This window comes from Mesoplodon bidens (assembly GCF_964165515.1).
Source record: "Mesoplodon bidens genome assembly, chromosome: 12".
Classification (NCBI taxonomy): Eukaryota; Metazoa; Chordata; class Mammalia; order Artiodactyla; family Ziphiidae; genus Mesoplodon; species Mesoplodon bidens.
In genome coordinates this window covers 80,395,671-80,416,531 of record NC_138168.1, presented here as the reverse complement: position 1 = coordinate 80,416,531, position 20,861 = coordinate 80,395,671, and the positions used below count along the sequence as shown (strand labels likewise).

Below are 20,861 nucleotides of genomic sequence, written 5' to 3'. Positions count from 1 at the left end.
TCAGTCAAGTATTAATCAGCAATTAAGTAAATGCACAGATACTAATACAATTGTAATGTCTGCTGGTTTCTAGAGAGAAGACAGGCTAATTTTGAAGGAAACAAAAGGTTGGATAGAACAATTTGAAAGAGATTTGACAAGGGCACAGATGACAGAATCAAATTTGCAGGATAAATATCAGGTAATGTATGGAAAACAGATTTCAATTTTTTTAAAAGCCTTTCATGAGTAAGATTCATATTTGTCATTTAATCTGTTTAATCTTTCAAATGATATTAATGAGAAATGTCTTTAAAGAAATAATATACATTATTTTGTTTACATATAATTTAATAATTGTATTTCTATATATATAGGTAGTTTTTAAAATTTAATACATTTATATATTGTGATGTGATTGCCATTGTAGCAGTAATTAGCACCTCTATCATGTTACATAATTATCATTTCTTTTTAGTGGTTGAGATGCTTAAGTTCTACTGTCTTAGCAAGTTTGATGATTATAATACAGTATTGTTGTCTATATTCACTGTACTGTGGATTTGACATCTAGGACTTATTTACTTATATATACTTAAATATCCGTCCTATTCCCCTCTACCCCCAGTCCCCTGATAACCACCATTTTGCACTCTGTTTTTATGAGTTTGACTTTTTTAGATTCCATGTATAAGTGATATTATATAGTGTTTCTATTTCTCTCTGCTTTATCTCACTTAGTATAATGTCCTCAAGTTTCATCCACATTGTCACAAATGGCAGGAGGTCCTTCTTCCTCGTGGCTGAATAACATTCTGTGTATATATACACCACATCATCTTTACCCATTCATCCACTAATGGGCACTTAGGTTGTTTCCATATCTTGGCTATTGTGATAATGCTGCAATTAACATGGAGTGCATATATCTCTTCAATATCCTGTTTTCATTTCCTTTGGGTGTACACCCAGAGATGGAGTTGGTAGTTTTAAATTGTACGTATCTGCACTATATAGAGTTCTGAGGCTTCATGACTTTCTGAGAACTCAGAGTCTTGTAGATGACCCAAAACACACACATTTAATCGCTGTTTTTGTACAACTCATGATCTTACAGATGTTACCTAATAAAAAAATTCCACCAAAAAATGACTTCAGTGCCATGTTGAAAATTACTATAGAATAAACGGAATCAAGTAAAAAATTGCAACATGACTATTTGGAGTGGGCCCATTAATGAGATCAGTTTCTCCTGCCACCTGCCTCCTTCAACACTATTGCATTCACATTGCGGCCAGTGTTACTGCTGTGGTGGTTCTTCTTTCTTCCAGTCTCATTACACTATCATTAATTGTATTTCAGCTTCCAATTTCCACTTCAAGAGATTTTTCCATTAAATTGTGACTTAACTCTGTGTAGCATTGACATTTCTCCTACTTAAAATATCATTGCATTTTAGTGGCAAAACTACAGTATATTCTAATCTACATTATGTTTTGATCATTTTTGCTACAAAAAAAGGTGTGCGTGATATAAGAGATGCGAAGTGGCAGATGATAAAAGATTTAGCCGTTAGAGTTAGTGTGTGATTTTATATAATCCTCTCTGTAAAGCGTGCCTGAATTCAGATTGATGATGCCATCAGTATTATATTTGATGGACTTGGCAATGCAATACATTCCGTATGTGATTATATGTTTGTACTTTTTGCTGTGAAACACAATGTAATTTTTTCCCCAAAAAAGATAATTTTCTGGGAGGAGCTCCATTAAAATGATTAAATCAGTTAATTGAGACTATAATGCAAGAACAGAGTGAATGTACTTATTTAGTCCATTAGCGAGTTTTAGTCTTAGCATAAATTATCAAAAAATAAATTCCGGGGGCTTCCCTGGTGGCGCAGTGGTTGAGAGTCCACCTGCCGATGCAGGGGACACAGGTTCGTGCCCCGGTCTGGGAAGATCTCACATGCCGCGGAGTGGCTGGGCCCGTGAGCCATGGCCGCTGAGCTTGTGCATCCGGAGCCTGTGCTCCGCAACAGGAGAGGCCACAACAGTGAGAGGCCCGCATACCACAAAAAAATAAATAAATAAATTACAAGTTATAAAGTTACCAGTTATACAGATGTTAATTTATAAGATGAAAACTAAGGATTAGAAAAGTATAAATCAGAAACATTCCTTTCAGGCCAAAGATGATCACAAGTCTCTTAAAATAGGGTTAGACAGCAGAGGGAATGTTTTCTTTCATTTATGTGTTTATTATGTAATCAAAATCTTCTGTTTCTACTTATCAATTAATAGTGTATTTTCCAGTTTTTCCATATATAGAATTCTGTAGAACAAAATTGAAGACTGATTTTATGTTTTGGCATTTTAAAATTACATTAAGTTAGAGGGAATGGAAGGTAAAGTTTGTGGGAAAATATTTATTCACCATCTCCCCCAAGTGTTCGTTATGTGAATTTACATGTTTGTTTACTCAGTGACTTAAAAACTTCTTTCAAATGTTATCTGTTAGATTCTGCAGGGCTATTCTCATGTTCTTTAATATAATTGCACATTGAGTGGCATTTTCAATTCATATTTGGACTTTGAGACATATTTTAGGATGTGTTAATTGAACATAAAATGTAGGACTTTCATTAAAATCACTACTTTCTGAGGTTAGTATTAGACTTACAGTTAAGTCTACATATTATAAATTTATGTTAACCATACTGTGACAAAAGAAAGATATACTGCTTAATATTTTAATACCATAAAATTAAAGCAAAGGATTATTACCTAAGTGATGTCCCCTAAAGTAAACCTCTTTATACACTTAACTTAAACACAAATTAAGATATTGTTAATTCTGTACTATTTTGATATGTGCAATTTCTATTTGTTAATTATTTGGTGCTTTAAAGGAACACAACTATTTTGATTATTAATATAGATTTATACTCCTGTTGATTATTATTTCCTGATGAGCAGGGAGTGGCTTGTAGTTTACTTAACTAGGAATGAGAAATCCTAGGCTTTAGTCCTAACTCTACTACTTGTCTTTGCCAGGTCACCTCTGGGCTTGGTAGTAATAACAGGGCTTGTCTAGACTGTAGGGCGATGGGGAGCCAGAGAAGATAATATGTAGAAAGCACTTAGCATGGAACCAGGCTCATCATCCGGGCTTGATGAATGCTAGCTGCTGTTAGCATCATGACTGTCATTATTATTGTCAACAACATATATTGAATGTTATCCAAATATAAAGGATTGTTATTTAGGAAATGTGGTTTCCTTTGCTTTTGCCTTTTTTGACTAACTGCCATGTTGTTGCTGTTTTTCCTCTTTTAGTCATTTAAGCACTTCAGAGTTCAATATGAAATGAAAAGGAAACAGATTGAACACTTGATACAACCAATACACAGAGGTGGTAAATTGTCACTTGACCAAGCATTGGTAAAACAGTCCTGGGATAGAGTGTCCTCTAGAGTAAGTTCTCCAACGATTCATTTCATTAGACTCATATAATTTAGTCAAAAATATTTTCTGTCATCTCTTTCTTCAAAACGATGTTACATCAGGTCCTCCTATCTCTGTCTGAGGTGGGAAGGTTTATCTGTGGGATAGACTTTGTCCACTTGTCAAGTTTTCCTTTCAGTTAGTGGAAGTGCTTGTTTAACAACTCTTTCCTGCTTTGCCTGCCCTAAGTGTGATATCACCATTGACCAGATGATACACTGAAATCCTGAAAGACCACCTAGGTTACTTCTCACTTTGCACAGTTTAATCCTGCATTGTTTAGAAGAGGTGACTCCCCAGGAATGGAGCCTCAACAACTTCTCCAAATTCCATCATCAGATTTCATCAACAGTTAATCATCTTCCTATATTCACATTTATTTTTATATTCTTTAGTTTAAGCTTATCTTCTTATCTGGTCATGAACTTGAAGGAAAATTACTCTGTAACTTTCATATTAATATCTTGCAGACTTAAAGACCAAGATTTCAAAACCTCTGAAACTTCTGTCACTCATGGGAATATTTGCCTTGTACTCACCCTCTTTTCTTCATTTTCATAATCTAACTTTTCCCACTAAACTCTATCATAGAATAGATTAGATCTCAGGCACCCCAACCCATCCCACCTCTCATTGCAATAAGCTAGGAAACAGTACTTGAGAATTGGATGAAGTGGAAGAAATGACAAGATGGTTAGAGAATTATATTATTATAGTAAGAATTGTGAATACTCATTTTCCTCCAGAGATGTCTAGATGACCCTGATTTTTCTGGACCTGTTTTCATCATAGAGAAGGTTTTAAAGGATACACATCAGCAAGTGTATAATTGCTGCATCTTTGAGCATGTCAGCAAAGCTAGTCCATTCCCTTTCAGCAAAAGCCAGTCTGAAAATCAGTGGGCACTTTATGCTATTCCTTATAAGAAGAAAATTGCCTGATCTCCCAATAATATCCTTCCATGTCTAAGATGTATTTTAAGTTTCCTCAAAACTTGCTTCTAAGTGTCATTTTCTCCCCATTTAAGTTAATAATTTTGGGTTAATTTAATAAATGTCAAATAGGAAAATATCTGTGTTCTGAACTTCTCAAAGCATCAGATTCAGAATACAGATACTTTCTTACTTGATATTTATTACATTAACCCAAAATTATTAACCTCAAGCATTTTGTAGGCTTTAAAATCATTTGGGGGAATTTTAGGAATTGTCTTCTGTGTTAAGATACTGTCTTTCTACTTTTGTATTTCAGCTGTTTGATTGGCATATACAACTTGATAAGTCTCTTCCTGCACCTCTGGGCACCATAGGGGCCTGGTTATATAGAGCAGAGGTGGCCCTGAGAGAGGAAATAACCATTCAGCAGGTGCATGAGGAAACAGCCAACACAATACAACGGAAACGTGAGCAACACAAGGTAAACATTCTGGCTGGAAAACCTTCCAGCATAACAGTTCTAGTGTGTTACTGAATCAGGTTTGTTTGCCTGTTGCTCAGCAAGCCAAAGGCTGAGACACTGAGGTTTGCAGGAGAGAAAGGGTTTATTCACAGGGCAGTCCAGTGAGGAGATGGGAGAACAAATCTCAGACCCACCTCCCTGAAGGTGAGGGGATCTCATTATTTATGAGATAAGGCTGAGGCATGGGGAGCTGAGGGAAAGGTAATGAGAGATAAGAAAAAGGTGAGGTGATACTTGTTCTGTGCAGATGCAGCTAAGCCACAGGCTTCTTCATGGGATGTATGTTCAGAAAATGGTGGCATTCGCGTGAACATAGGGTGAAGTTTTGGGCCCTCTGATGTCAATAGGCCACCACTCAATGCATGCCCAGATGGAGGGTCAGTGGACCTAGCCAGTCTTAACTGGCTGGAGCTCAAACTGGACACAGCTGACTCCAAGCTCCTAAATTCACCTTGGCCAACATCTTATTTTTTAGGCTGTGTGACCCTTAGAGAACATGCAAGCTTTTATTAAAGCAAGCCTGATCAGTGGAGACAGGTTACAGTTTATTATTTATTAATGGCTAACTGATAACTATCCTCGTTTCACTAGTATGGTCTGGAACTTGCCCTGAATCAGGCCTCCCAGACATCCATTCATACTGGTTCATAGATGTTGCACCCTCTTAGAAGTTCTCTGATCTGCACTTCCCTTTTCTGTACTTGTTAACGACAATTCCAGTAGACTCATTACCTGAGGTATTTTCTAATAGCTCTGTGATGTTCTTTTATCTGCAGTCACCTTTGTTATTTCTCTTGCTATTTGTTATCTTTGAAAAGATAAGGCAAAAGACAGTGTGAATTTACATAATAACGTGATTGGCCATAGGCTCCAGCCCTCATTCCTGCCTCCATTCTCAAAGGAAGGCAAACCAACTCACTGGTTGTCGTGTCCTGATGCTAAAGGAGTGGGGTCCGGGTGGGGGTTAATAGTGGCCTTAGAAAGGGGTGGGATTAGGCCTGGCTGGTCTCTTAGTCATTTGTGACTCTGTTTAGCTCATTGCATGGTTTGTTGTGCCCAGCGTAAGTTCTAATACACTTCCTCTGCGTTTTGTGATAGTACAGACCTAGCTCAAAATGCTGTTCTTCGTTGTCTCATTGATGCAACCCTGCACTTTGTGCAGTTGAATTTGTGCACCTCATTTATTGTGTCATGAAGGGGATTTACTCTGTATGTGGAAAACAAACAGACAACCAGGTCTCACTTTGTCCTGCACTCCTGGTTGAACATAACCCTGGTTAAAGCCAATTCTCTGCCTGGCTCCTGCCCACACTCAGGCAGTTGACTGTGGCTGGAGAAGAACACACCCCCAGGCACGATGACTAACCCAAGTGGGTCCTTAATGCTTCCTGGCACTCCAAAGGCATTTTTGGACTCTATTCCCTCTGCATTTCTGGGGCAACTATTTTATAACTTGTCTCCTTAAACCTTCCACACCTCCTCCCTCATCCTTACTCTTAGCTGATGACACTGCTTCCTATTTCTCTGAGAAAATAGAAGCAATCAAAAAAGAATTTCCGCAAGCTCCCACGACCACATCAACCCACCTACAAGCATTTGTGCCTGAATACTCCGTCTCCTCTTCTGTTACTATGGATGAACCATCTGTGCTTTGAGCTAAGGCCAGCCCCTCCACATGGGCACTGGATCCCATCCTCCCTGCTCTTTTCCAAAAGATAATTCCTGTAGTTCTTTGCTTCTTTATTTTTTTTTCTCTCTCTCTCTGCTGGATTTTTCCCACCCACATAAAATATACCATTATTATTCTCATCTTTAAAAAGCCTCTTTCTTAACCCTACCTCCCTTTTCAGCTACTGTCCTTTTTTTTTTTTTCCTTCCTTTTACAGTGAAGCTCTTTGAAAGAATTGTCTTAGATCTTATTTTAGCTTCATAGTTCTCTTCTCCCATTCTTTCTAGAACCCATTCCAATCACGTTTTTCCTTGCCCTGCTATCCATGTCAGGTTCAGGAGGTTCTTTTTGTTCCTCAGTCAATGGCCAATTCTCAGTCCTCATTTTACCTCACTTATTAGAAGCATTTTAGATAGTTATTCATCTTTGAAATACTTTCTTCATTTGGTTCCCTAATTTTCTTTCTATTCCCCTGGCTATGCCTTTCCAGTCTTTCCAGTTAGCCGACATTTGGTCCAAAATGTCCATGAGCATATTTGGTCCATGCCAAATGGTTTTGGACAGGGCCAATATCAAGAACCTTTTGCTATAGACCAAATATCTCCGTGGACATTTCAGACAGAGCCAAACATGACCAATTATCAAGGACCTTTTGACATGAGCCAGATGTTTTATGGTCATTTTGGACAGGACCAAATGGTCCTAAAAGGATCTTTCTTTCTCTTTCAACAAATATTTATTGAGCTCTTTCTATGTGTAAAGTGGCATTACAGGCATTTGTGATAAACCCATAAGCAAAATAGACAAAATCCCTACCCTAATGTAACTTGCCTTCTCATAGGAGGAGGCAGTTAAGAAATAATAAACATAATAAATAAATAAATTTTATATTAGAAGGTAAAAGGACAGGGAGTATTAGGTGGTGTTGCAATTTTAAGTAGGGAGGTCAGTGAAACCTCACTGAAAAGATAATCCCAAACATGCAAGCACATTCCCACCTGAAGGCCTTTGCCCTTGCCATCATTCTGGAATTTTCTTGTCCCTTGGCCTGAAACATTCTCCAGTGATATTCCCAATACATTCTTCCTCATCTCCTTTGGGCCTTTATTGAAAGGTCAGCTGTTAGTCAATCCTTTCTTGGCCACCTCTTTGAAAGTACAACTTCCCTTTCCCCTTGCCTATTCAATTTTTCTCTTTAGCATTTATCTTCATCTCAACTGCTAATTTAATTATTTACCTTATTTATTGCTTGATTTCCTACACTGTAATGTCACCTCCATAAGGCCAAGGAATTATTGTTTGTTTTTCACTCTTGTGTCCCCAGCCTCTAAAAATGATTTTAGAAATATTCAGACTTTCAAATTTTAATCAGGTCAATCATGCTGATCATACTTTCTGAGAATTTGTTCATTTGACTACATTTTCAAAATTATTGTCACAAAATTATTCAAAATGCTCTTCTATATATTTTCTTATAATCTTTTCTGTGCCTATAGTTAAGCCTCCATTTGTCCCCACTATTGTTTCTTTGCACCTTCTCACTTTCCTTAATTACACTTTTGACATTGTTCATTTTCTCTGCTGTATCCTAATAATCTTTTTCCATCTACTTTCTTACCAGAGGAATGGCAGTATCACTCTTTTAACAGCATCACTCTGGCTGCTGTGTGAGGATAAGGCTGGATTGGTGATAGAGGGTAGGAACCAGAGAACCAATTTCAATGATCCAGGTAGAGTGGCTTGAGCAAAGGTCATAGCTGTAGAGATGTTGAGAAGTGGTCAGATTCTGAGTATATTTTGAGAGCAGAGCAAAGAGAATTTTTAGCATTAGATATGGATTGTGAAGGAAGGGGAGTCATAAATGACACTGTGATTTTTCAACCAAGCAATTGGGAAAATGGAGTTTCCATCAGTTGAGATGGAGAGACAATGAAACAGGTTTGGGAAGAAAAATGGAGGTCAGTCAGGGGCAGGGTAAGTATGAGACTTTTTCACATCCAAGTGGATGTGTGGAGTGGGCAGTAGGAGCTAAGAGGCAGGAGGGGGATAAATACTGAGTCATTGAGGATGACTCTGAATATATAAAGGGATGTTTAAAGCTCTGAGACTGAAATTAAAGAAGGACGTGTAGACAGAGAAAGCATCAAGCACTGAGCCCTGAGGGAATCCAGTATTAACAGATCAGAGAGTAGAAGATGAACCAGCAAAAAAAAAAAAAAAAGAAAAGATAAACCAGAGTGAGAAAAAGCAATCAGCGAGGTAGGAGGGGATCCAGCTACTGTGTTTTCTTAAAAGCCAAGGGAAGCAGTGTATCAAGGAGAGAGTATTTTCAGTAGCATGGCCATAATGATCCTTTTAATATGCAATTCAGTTCATTTTACCCCTCTGTTCACAACTCCCCACTGGCTTCCATCTACTCAAAAGAAACACCAAAAAATTCTTTGAAAGGCCTATGAGGCCCACAGATCTGCAGCCCTTTCCCTCCTCTGCCCTCCCTCACCCCCAATCTGCTGTTCCAATGGCTTCCTTTGCTTTCTCTCAATCACTGGGAAAGGTATGTTGATAACTCCCACAGCCATGTGGGTTTCTCAGTTTATCCCCCTGGTTCTATGAGCTTTGTCTTTATATATTTTGAGGCTTACTACATATGTACAAGTTCAGAATTAATGTGTCTTTTAGTAAATTGAAAATTTCATCACTAAGCAATTACTAACTTCTAATGACCTCTGTTCAGGAATCTATTTTGCCTGGTACTGAGGCACTCATACCAGCCTTCTTTGATTAGTATTTGCCTGGCATGTTGTTTTCCATTCCATTAATTTCAACCTATCCTTGTTCTTAATGTTTAGGAGTATCTCTTTTAAAAAGCAGATGGTTCTGTTAGATTTGTCTGATCTGACAATCTCTGCCTATTGATGAGTAAATATATATTCCATTTGGATTTATTTATAATTATTAATATACTTGAATTTGATTCTACCATTTGACTCTGTTTCTATTTGCCCTACTTTTTCTTTTTTCTACATTCTTCCTATTTTTAAGTTGATTGAGGGGCTTTTGTTTGTTTATTCACTTGCTCATTTTTCTTACTCCATGTTTTCCCTCGAACTGGTTTGAAGTTATAAACTCTAGTTGTGTAGTGTGATTGTCCTTGAAATGATACCATATAGATACTTAACGAAATTGAAAGTTAATCAATGTCTTAACCTCCTCTTGATCAATATAAGGAATTAAGAACACTTTAACCAGGTCATACTCTTCTAACCTGCAAACTGTTGTTGTCAAGTATTAAATTACTTACATTTTTCTAACACCATGAATGTGTTGTTTCTGCTGATTCTCACTCATGATAGCTTGTCTCCTGTGTTTGGTGACCTTTGCTTTCCTCCTTTTTCATTTGCTGTCTACCAGGCCCACATCAGCCCTCTTTGAGGGTTCTGGCTAAATGTAGGGGGTCTCAGTTTCAGTGTTTCTCACCTTATTCAAGTTGCAAGACTCCATCTCCTGCCACAGTGGTTTAGATGTTTGCCCAGGACAATCAGCTTTTTCAATCTGTTTTTGCTCACAGGACCATGATCCAGTTTTGGGTCATGTTATACCAAGAGTGGGAGCCCTAAAAGGTTTCACTTACTTCCTGTGAGCTCACCAGTGAATTAAAGTCATATGCTGTGCTCAGCATCCAGCTATTTTGTAGTGAGACGGCCTTTCAGAGGACCCAGTGACATCACGCCAGTTGTAGTTCTTTTGTCATATGTGTGAAAATGTTTTTGTTGGTTTTGATTTCTTGTCAAGATTTTTTTGATTAACTAGATACAGAAAACTACAATAGGGAAAGCTTCTTGGGAGGCACCTGGACATTTGGGTATCCCAGTATAGTCACAGACCCCCACCGATACATTAACAAACGGCCACACATAACAAATCAGAGCTGGGAGTGGTGGTGGCTCTCAGTTTGCCCTGCAGTCATTTGGGGGAGTTTTGGGCAAGATAAAAGCCACAGAAATGTGTCTGGATGTTAAGGAGGAGGCAGAGAATGACTCAAATACTCACAGGCAGTAGATGCTCTAGGACAGTCCTCTGGCCTCTGTAATCAGCTCTGAGATGCCTGTAGTTCCCTCCCTCTGGGAGCAGGGGACTTGTGAATTTCTGTGCGGTTACCTACAGACTCAAAGCAGGTCAAAAGGTGGCAATAGCAAATATATATCAGGATAGAAATAGTTTGGTCCTGGATTTTTTTCTACAATGTAAAAACTAATGTCCCCGAATTAAACAAACACATATGACTTTCACATCTTAATTTATGTATGAAAGCCTTCATGTGTACCCTTCCATCAAGTGTATCTCTTACGATTTAGGCTGGTTTTTGCTTCTGTTTTCTCCAATTAATCTACTAAATCTTAGTGTGAGAGAAACTGTTAGTTTTAATGTGTCATTCTGGTGGGCTAATATATCTTATTTTTCAGTGAGTGACAAACTGTTGGCTATTTACTCTGCTATTGAGAAACAACCTAAGCTCTAGAAAATATGGCATGAATCTACTTTCACCTTTCTCTTTCTTTGCTTCTGTGTGAGAAATTGGGTAGGAATTGTGAAGTGCATGTAAGTCTTTGTATAAATATGTCTTTTGACAGTGAAAAACCCAGATAACAAATCTAAATAAATTATTAGAATTTGTGGAGTTCTATACAATCTGAAAAGAATCTTTATAAAACATCACATTTACTCTTCCCACTGTGGTATCTATGGGACTTTCCCTGTGCTTGATTGAAATCTCCTAACCACAAGGGTATTTTCATAATATGTTGTAATGTAATTGACTTACTTTAAGATGGCAAGCAAACATCACTTTATGGTACCCTGCATGCACTCAAAATAGAATAACCGTAGAGAATTTAATATTTTTATTTTGACCATTAAAGGGTTAAACTAGTTGTGCTTAGTTTTAAGCTTTGAAAAATCAATAGATTCAAAATCAGGGAAAGAGAAAAACACTAACAATCATTGTTTATAACACTGACTACATTTCCCTTTGGACCATGTGCCTTTAAAATGTCTGAATGCATTGCTGTGCAAGTGTCATGTGTGTTTAAAAGATGCCATAATTATTAGCTACGGCTCTAGCACAGGGCCTATGGACAAGCACCCAGGCTCCTGTACAATGTAAAAGCCTGTGACCGGCACCAAGCCGCGTGTGGCTATGGAAGCATCATCAAGTTGTTGAATACACTGCCTCATCCGTGCAAGCTGAAAATTATGCTTCTTAGCCTCCTGTGAACATGTTTCCTCATTTTTTTTTTTAAACTGTATCTTAGGATCTGCTTCAAAACACAGATGCCCACAAAAGAGCATTCCATGAAATCTACCGAACCAGGTCTGTTAACGGGATCCCAGTACCACCTGATCAATTAGAGGACATGGCTGAGAGGTAAGAGAACGTCCGGTTTTAAATGAAGTATCTTTAAAAGGCTCGGTGGATGCTTTTTTTCCCATTTCTTTTCTTTCAAGGAATTGACTTTTTTTTTTTAATGAGGTGCTTACATTTGGTACATAAAAATTGAGTTCCCGTAATGTATGTTAAGAATGCCAATATTCTAGTATATTATTAGTTGAAAAGAGTAAACCTGCGTGTACCCACAGCCTGGAAATCACAGAAATGGTTTCTTCAGAGGCTGTATTTTTATTCAGTACTGTAAGGAACATTATGTAATATTGCAAAAACAGCTTATAAAAGAAACAGACGAGAGCTCTCTTGGCAGGGGAAAGAACTAAATCAAAGACTTCCATCAATTGTGATTTGCCTTTAAACCCAGAGCTAGAAACAGAACCAGATCTCCTGAGTGATTGATCAGCCAGAGTTTAGAAGACCTTGTGCCTGCATTTTATTTAATACTCACATGTAACAGGTTAAGTAAGCCCCGTTCTGTTACTATTAGTTACATCCTATAAATTCTCTGTGTTTTGTTTCTAGGTTTCATTTTGTTTCCTCCACATCAGAGCTACACTTAATGAAAATGGAATTTCTAGAATTAAAGTACCGTCTGCTCTCACTGCTGGTTCTTGCAGAGTCAAAGCTGAAGTCTTGGATCATCAAGTATGGGAGGAGAGGCTCAGTGGAGCTGCTTCTGCAGAACTACATGGTAAGTCTCCCTGGCGCTGACGGAGAGGTCAGAGGACACCTGGCTTTAGTATCTAATATCTTCTAGTTTATTGGGCACTGTGATTTTTATCTTGAATTTAAACATTAAGGTACCAGTGTGTTAAATGGGTTTGATGTAAGTTTGTGAGCTTTTCACAACAATCTGAAATATATACCTATATTCTTTGGAGATATGAAAGGTTTTGCTGCAGTAATCATATTGAACCATTGTGATTGGCTTTATTGCTTTAAAAAAGCAAGTTTTTTCATTGCATACAACTGACTGTGAACTCACTACTGAACTGGAATTAAAATACTTAAAGATTATCTTCATGTTTCTAAAATCCAATCATGAGTAGTTTAGAACAATCCTCAATTGTTCATGTGGGGACTATCTTTTTTTTTTTTTTTTAATTAGGTCAAGCATGCCGTTTGTACAGTCATTCTGTGAGCTTCACTGCTTCCTGTGTGCACCCAGGAAAAGTAAAATTTTGTCTGCGAATCTCTGTACCAACTTAATTTTTGAAGAGTTTCTCATATTTTGGGCTATCAGCATAGATAATCCTATATTTACATAGAGTAGTAGCCCTGCATTAAGGAGGAAAGTAGGTTATTCTGTAACTAGCAGTTTCCATTTACATATAATCAGAGAATTATAATTATTAATGACAGTTTATTTCTCTTAGTTAAACATGCCCCCCCCCCAATTTATTAACAGTACAAATTTGCTCACAAAATTAATGTCAATAGGGCATCCCAGTCCTGTAACTGTTCCATTTATATTGAATCACAAGTTCTAAATGATAAATTGATGAATTTAAAATATAAGCCAATTTCTAACCTGACTAATCTCAGTGGCTCTGTAACTGGCATGACTGAATATTTATTGAAACCATATCTTTACTGAAGCATCCTAGAACCATAATATATTTTGCTACATTTTAATTTTATTTTCTAAGCGCTAAATAAACAACATGAATTTGAAAAAAAAAAGGTTTAATAGGTTAACAATAAAATCTTTCTTTAGATTTACTACAATTTTCTAGGAAACATTTGTCCAAAAATGTGAAATCTGTGACGCTATGTTCCCTTATTCATTTTGAATGATTTTGGAAAGTAATGAGAAATCTGATTTTTTTTAAGTTTCAGCAATTGCATTAGTCCCCAAAATATTAAATACAGATATGCATTTATATTTTCGGGTTTAATCATGTCAAATGATACACTCTGAGCTCAGAGGTAATTATTCAAGATGCGTCTTTGTTCTCGCTATTTAAGGAGCGCCAATTAGGTTGACATACCTAATGGGACTGTTCCACCAGGTTCATGTTCCAACACAAAGATGTTAATAATTCTCTTTGAACTTCTCAACTAAAGCATATGTAAGTAAAGAATTATTACTAATGAATAAAAAAAAATCAGTACTTTCTGCCTACTTCATAGACATTCACTGAGTTGCTAATTTTAAACTGCTAGGTAACGTAACTCTCAAAATTATTTGTAAAATTGCTAATAACTCTACAAATATATCGGGTTTTAATAAATATTTCCTAATATTTTATCACCTGATAAAAATACATATTTATCGCCTAAGCTTCTATTTGAAAAAGGGGTTTAAGGTATTTATAGTTTAATAGTTTTAATAATTGTAGGATATTGATATTTTCTATGTGCCGAGTGTTTTACATGTGTCATCTTCCTTCTCAGTGATGACCCTATGGGCTGGGCATTTTCACATTGTTTCACTGAGGAAATCGAGCCTTTGAACGCTCAAGTCACATGCTCCAGGTGGCAGAGTTAGTAAGAAGTGGAATCTGGATTTGAATCCACATCTTTCCGAATCAGAAACCTTTGTGCTTAAGTACTGAACTTTACTCTCTAACAAAATTGGCTGGGAAAAAAAGGTTTTTGTTGTGTTTTTTTTTTAAACTGAAAAGACCAAATAATTAAAATGATCTCTTGCAGCTCAGTGAACTAAAGAATGTAGTTCACATAAGTATCAGTTCCATTTAATGCTGGTCCGTAATTGACAGTATTTTACACTTCCATCCTGCAACCTGCTAGTTACTATTATGTCAGTTATGGGCAGCATGTTATTGGGGCAGGGTGGGGTGAGGTGGGAGAGATTATTGAAGCCTGGACACCAGTCACATAGAAATGTGTTGAATCATGGCTCAACTACTCGCTACCCATGTGACCTTATAAATAACTTAATCTTTCCCAAATTTTTAATAACCGCAACAACAACAAAAATAATAATAATAGAATATTAGGGATTTTTTTTTCTTTTGCGGTACGCGGGCCTCTCACTGTTGTGGCCTCTCCCGTTGCGGAACACAGGCTCCGGACACGCAGGCTAGTGGCCACGGCTTATGGGCCCAGCCGCTCTGCAGCATGTGGGATCTTCCCGGACCAGGGCACGAACCCGTGTCCCCTGCATCGGCAGGCGGACTCTCAACCACTGCGCCACCAGGGAAGCCCACCCCCTGGATTTTTTAAGGAAAAAAGACTGACTCATGATTGTTTTCCTTCTGTCTCATACCCCACAGAGCTTCTCTCATTCTTTTGAAGTTTTGGGGAAAATCATTCTCTTTAGAACAGACTATTTCAAGGTGCATGAAGACTTTCAAATAAAATCATAAAATCAGTTTCTTAAATATAATCCTTTACTTGGTTTCTAAAAGAAATGATTGTAATGAGCCATATGCTGCTACATCAATAAGCAAAGTAATATTTGGGATGTAAGGATTCCATAATTATCTTTTCCTTAGTCTGAATTCTCAATTCAATTTTATTCATCTGTAAAAAAAAGATACTTTTTATAAGAGTTAGGGAATTAGAGAACTACATAGGGGCTACGTAAGGTACGTAACCCCTAAGCGCTCAAGGAATTCTTGGAAAATACTTCACAAATGCTTGTTGATTAAATTAGGCCACATGATCCTGGTGAGAGATTACATACTGTAATGTAAATCAGAAGATGATTGGTTTGAATTGTTCATGACATAACCATGTTAGTTAACACATGCTCCAATTTTACAATGGAAGAAATGAGACAACGTTTCATTCTTTCACATAAAAGAAGAGCTCTTGGAAGCGTAGACTATGTGAATGCAACAAGTAATGTGAACATATGGTCTATTATTTGTAATGATTTTATTAAAGTAAATAGGCAGTTCTAATGAAACTATTCTCAAAGTTGATTTTTAAAATCTTAAATTGTCTGGTTTACCTCCCTTTGAGTGAAATTGATGAGCTTTTTGTTTATTATATCTATATTTATCTTTTGAGAGTAGAAAATTAGTCCCTTCCACCAATACTTTGCATTTTGTAGCATAAAGAGATATCTTATTTTTCTTGAAGTGCCACCAACTTTAAAAGTCCCTTGACCAACATGTCTTATTTGTTGAACTTGATATCCAAATGTAAGCCATATTTTGAAAGAAATAAACTAATCCTGTCACTGTTACTTTAAACATAACATTTGTGCTTAATTTTGCATTCTTCTGAGAGACTTTATCTAGATAGCTCACAGCAAAAAGGAGATTGAGCAGTCCTCCTGCTAAAGTGATTCTAATAGACAAAATAATTTTGTTACTAAATGGAGTTACTCAGGACTCAGAAAAAAAGGGCAAAAATAAATGAAACAAAAATTAAAATAACAAGTAAATTTTCTTCCTTCAAAAATTAATTACCTAGTTTTCCTCATAGGAAAGCTCAAAAACACTTAAATGAATGTCTACGACATTTATAATATTCTAAAAGCATTCTCCCCCCCTCCTACCCTAGACCAAAAATGAAACTGGAAATAACTTTTCTCTTATTCAGTTATAATGAATTTGTAAACCACTCTAGCAAAAGCATGTGTAAGTCTTAATGTCCAGTATAGGCACTATTTCCCATTTATTTGACACTTCAAACAATTTTTTTTCCATTAGCTTCTTGGAATTTGTGTCCAAACTGAATGGAAACTATTTTTTTAAACTTTGCCAAATACGCTTATCTCTTCAGTTTCTTACAGTGTCCTGAACATTAGGTGTAATCTTCCATTTTTGATCGAACCAGGACCTCCCTATTTGTTAAATTATTCAAAGTTTAAATTCCACTAAATTACTCCTTCCCCACTTGGGGAGCAGGCAGAGGTTAAGGGAGTAGGACATAAGGCTAAATAATGAACTAACCAATTCTCATGCAAAAATGGGAACCCCATCCCAGGTAATTCACAGCTTTCTCTATTCATTATATCTTTGAAGAATAGTTACTATATAAGTAAGTGCAAACATAAAATGATATGAAATGTATTATATGTATTTTTAATTTAATCTTGAAACACTATAAACTTCTATCAATAAAATCTAAGGATGTCTATGAAATTGCTGTATGAATAGTTTTGCCTCTGCACACAAACATTTTGCATCTCCATATTAAGCATTCATCAACATCCTATTCAGGACTTCAGCTGGTTTTTGAAGGCTAATTTTGTATTTTATAATAGTGACACAACGTATTTTACTGAGTTTACATCATAGGAACTAATTATGCTATTAAAAGAAATTAAGAAGCCTTTGGTAGTATGTTGTTATTTATAATTACATTAACTTTCTACTTTACAGAAGTAGGAATAATCTTTGAAATAAGAAGTATTTCATATTTCCTGGAGCTAACAATAATAAAACTCACCTAAGGATTTTTTGTATATTCTCAATTTTATAGTATCCATTTGCTTATAGTAACTCTAATACATATGTAAGTTTTATACAGACATAGATATAGACATATCTTACCTTTAATTTTTATACTAGGTAATAGAAATATGACAGCATATGGATAACGTGGATGGAATGTGTGATTATTTAACGTTTTTCTACTTGTAAATATTTTTGTATTTACTTTTTATTTTAAGAAAGTGTGCATTGCATTGTGCCCGTTATTTATAACCTGAAGTTCCTCAGAGCCATGATTCACCAGAATTATTGTTCAAAAAGTAACAGAATCCCACAGCTAAAACACAGTGGGACACTTTACAACATTGTTCCAAATTTAGTGCTTTTTAAATGTTAGCCCCAGGTTCTCTGGAGAAAGTTCTGTCTTTTCTAAAAGCAAACCCTTGGGTGGAGGAGAAATATAATATTTTCTCAAAGTAGGAGTGAATTAGAATTAAAAGTGTAGAATCAAGTTATATTCTCAGAAATAATCAGGTTATTTATGGCAGTTGAATTAATTTGATATTTTTCAGAAGAATGAGGTTGGTAGATTTGGGTAACATATCCACATATCTATACTGAAGAAAATTGACCTTGGCATGTCTACATAAGCCAGTATTGGTTATCGTTTAACCATTCTCTTTTTTTCTAGTCTTTTATAGAAAATAGCAAGTTCTTTGAACAATATGAAGTGACATACCAGATCTTGAAACAGACAGCTGAGATGTATGTCAAAGCTGATGGTTCAGGTAAAACACAAGACAGAATTTGTTGCAGTATTGAATACAGTAGAATTTAGAACCTACAGGTTTCAGTATGATCAAATCATTTTTTTCTCTGCAGAATCTCTGTGTGACCATGCCATTGGCCTGGGAAACACATACTGGATTCAGTCCCCTTGACTTTGTGCAATGCCTATCCTGTATAATCTTGTGCAGTGCCTATCTTGTATAATCATATGCCTGTGTGTGTGTATGTCTGTGTGTGTGACCTTCTAAGAGAGAGGAAAATAAGCATTCGTTTTCTAAATTGTAATGTTCAAACCTATTTTAAATTCCAATGGTTAAAGGCAAAAAGTGGACTGACTTGAATATTATGAAAACTTAAGTTAGTGCAGAGACACAACTGTAAAATATGTCTGTTTCAATTTGCAGATATATCTGTCATATTTGCTGAAAATGAACTATAGCATTTGTGATTATACTATATATGTGTCTGAGTGCGTATAAAATGCAAACAAATATATGTCATTTATTGCATCCCATTTATCAGGAATTTAAAATATATCATTGCCTTTAATCTTTATAAATACCTATGAGTAAGGTATAACATGTCCCTAACATTAGCTGAATATAATTCTAATGTTATATCTGTTGAATTTAAAATCCTAGGAAGAATTAGGAATGCACACCAGTGTATAGACTGTAGAAAAAAGGTGTGGTGCATTTAAAATATAAAATAAGGATTATAATTTGTTCTATCCGTTTCAGTGGAAGAGGCTGAGAATGTGATGAAATTCATGAATGAAACCACTGTCCAGTGGAGGAACCTCTCAGTGGAAGTCAGAAGCGTGCGGAGCATGCTGGAAGAAGTCATTGCTAACTGGGACCGATATGACAATACCGTGGCTAGTCTTCAGGCTTGGCTAGAGGATGCTGAGAAAATGCTAAATCAGTCAGAACATGCCAAAAAGGTAAGACTCCTTCTTATAAAAGGAAACAAGCACAGGTGAATTTAGAAATAGGAGATTTTCACAGCAAAGTTGTCTAAGGAGTGTTATATGTCTGCAAACGTGTTACAAACATCTTGACTTTGCCTGAAAAGCTGCATTTTCAGGTTATTAAATTATTTTAGACCAAGAAACACGCTGCTTTATAAAAGTTATGTTAAAGCAGTGTTTGACTTTTTCGTTCAGAACAGCAGTAGCCCATGGAGCAGTGGCCAAACCCAATAGGCAGCAGAGGGTGCTATACACACAGTAAGGTCTGGGCTTGAAGGGGCGGGTCCAGTGCACAGCCTCTGAGAATTTCCTAATTTAAGAGAAGATGAAAACAACTTTGGCTAAAGTAGTACCAAATCTGTGTGATGGCATACACTGGTTCAACAGATGGGTCACTACATTTTTGTCTCTTTGGCTATTCTTTTGGGGATTTTTATCAGCCCTCAGTCAACGGTCTTATTCTCGGTAGGAGTGATTTTTTTCCTCCGGTTACAGGAGTGTGTGTTTTTTTGCAAGAGTTAACTGTTTTACTTTAATATAATTTACATTAAAAGATCACATGGAATGGACTGATTTCTGCATATACACTTCTTAATGGGAGCTTGAAATTTTTCTCATGGAAAAACTATTTATATGTATGTAAAAGATTAAAATGCCAGATTCCCATTAAGAAGTATAGTACTTACATTAGAATTACTGCTTGTCATGCAAGATTGGTTCTTCTGTTATTGTGTTGTACAAGTAGATGTATAATTTTTATGTTTTCCCATTCTATATTTCATATAGATTAAGTATTTTTGTGTATCTGAGCAACTGTAACCCACACAGATTTTGGCTTTTCTGATTAGACAGGCAGTGCCCTAGTAGATGTCATGTGTTAATTTCATCCAAGGGAATATAACCGCCAGAAACAGAATTGTTCTCATCGATTTATCTAAGAAGTCCTCCTGCACATGGCTTAGGAAATCGATTTTGAATTATCTTTGGTGTCCTTGGTTTTTACCATGGTGTATATGTGTATGTATGCACATGCACATATGCGTTTAATTCGAAATCAAGTGGAAGCTGTTCCATAGCCAAGTGTGTAACCTTAAATAAGGAAGGATGTCATTGTATTGTGTTCTTGGCCCAGATAATTTAATTTTTTCCTTCAAGGGTTTATCTCTGTGATTGTTAATTATCTTCATATACAGTATTCAGATTTTAAAATCAAAAGTTGGGAATTCCCTGGCGGTCCAGTAGTTAGGACTCTGTGCTTTCACTGCTGAGGCATGAGAGGGCACATGTTTGATCCCTAGTTAGGGAACTAAGATCCCACAAGCCACATGGTGCAGCCAAAAAATAAAGTAAAATAGAATAAAATCAAAAGTAACAGGTCAAACGATTTTTAAACGATATATTTCCCTAAAATATTATGCCTTTTATATGACTTTGGCACTGGTATTTACTAGCCTAAAGACTATAGGCACGAGTCCCTTACACTCACAGAAATTCAGCTTTTTCCTCTCTAAAATAGGAATAACAAAATGGTCATCATGTTTTGTTTTGTCTTTAGCAAAAGATAGTGCATATATTCTTATAAAAAGACATTCAGCATTTCTAGTTCATATTTTTGACCTTCTTTATTAAAAATTTCCCTTTTGAAAGAGATTTAGGATTCACCTTAAAATTTGCACAGATTTTAGAGCAA

At 36.3% G+C, this 20,861-nt stretch overlaps 1 protein-coding gene across 17 annotated transcripts in view; it reads left to right on the top strand.

Moving 5' to 3' along the window:
- The window catches only part of SYNE1 (spectrin repeat containing nuclear envelope protein 1), a 466,561-nt gene that overhangs the window by 127,938 nt on the left and 317,762 nt on the right, over positions 1-20,861 (top strand). For 16 of the 17 annotated variants that reach the window (XM_081251412.1, XM_081251411.1, XM_081251427.1 and 13 more), the window contains 7 exons: positions 74-181; positions 3,318-3,455; positions 4,737-4,901; positions 11,925-12,037; positions 12,581-12,749; positions 18,104-18,200; positions 18,942-19,144. In XM_081251412.1, coding sequence (XP_081107538.1) covers positions 74-181; positions 3,318-3,455; positions 4,737-4,901; positions 11,925-12,037; positions 12,581-12,749; positions 18,104-18,200; positions 18,942-19,144 — 993 coding nt within the window. Of the gene's footprint in view, positions 1-73; positions 182-3,317; positions 3,456-4,736; positions 4,902-11,924; positions 12,038-12,580; positions 12,750-14,113; positions 14,131-18,103; positions 18,201-18,941; positions 19,145-20,861 lie in introns of those variants that run through there. The other variant, XM_081251418.1, reaches the window with a different exon arrangement.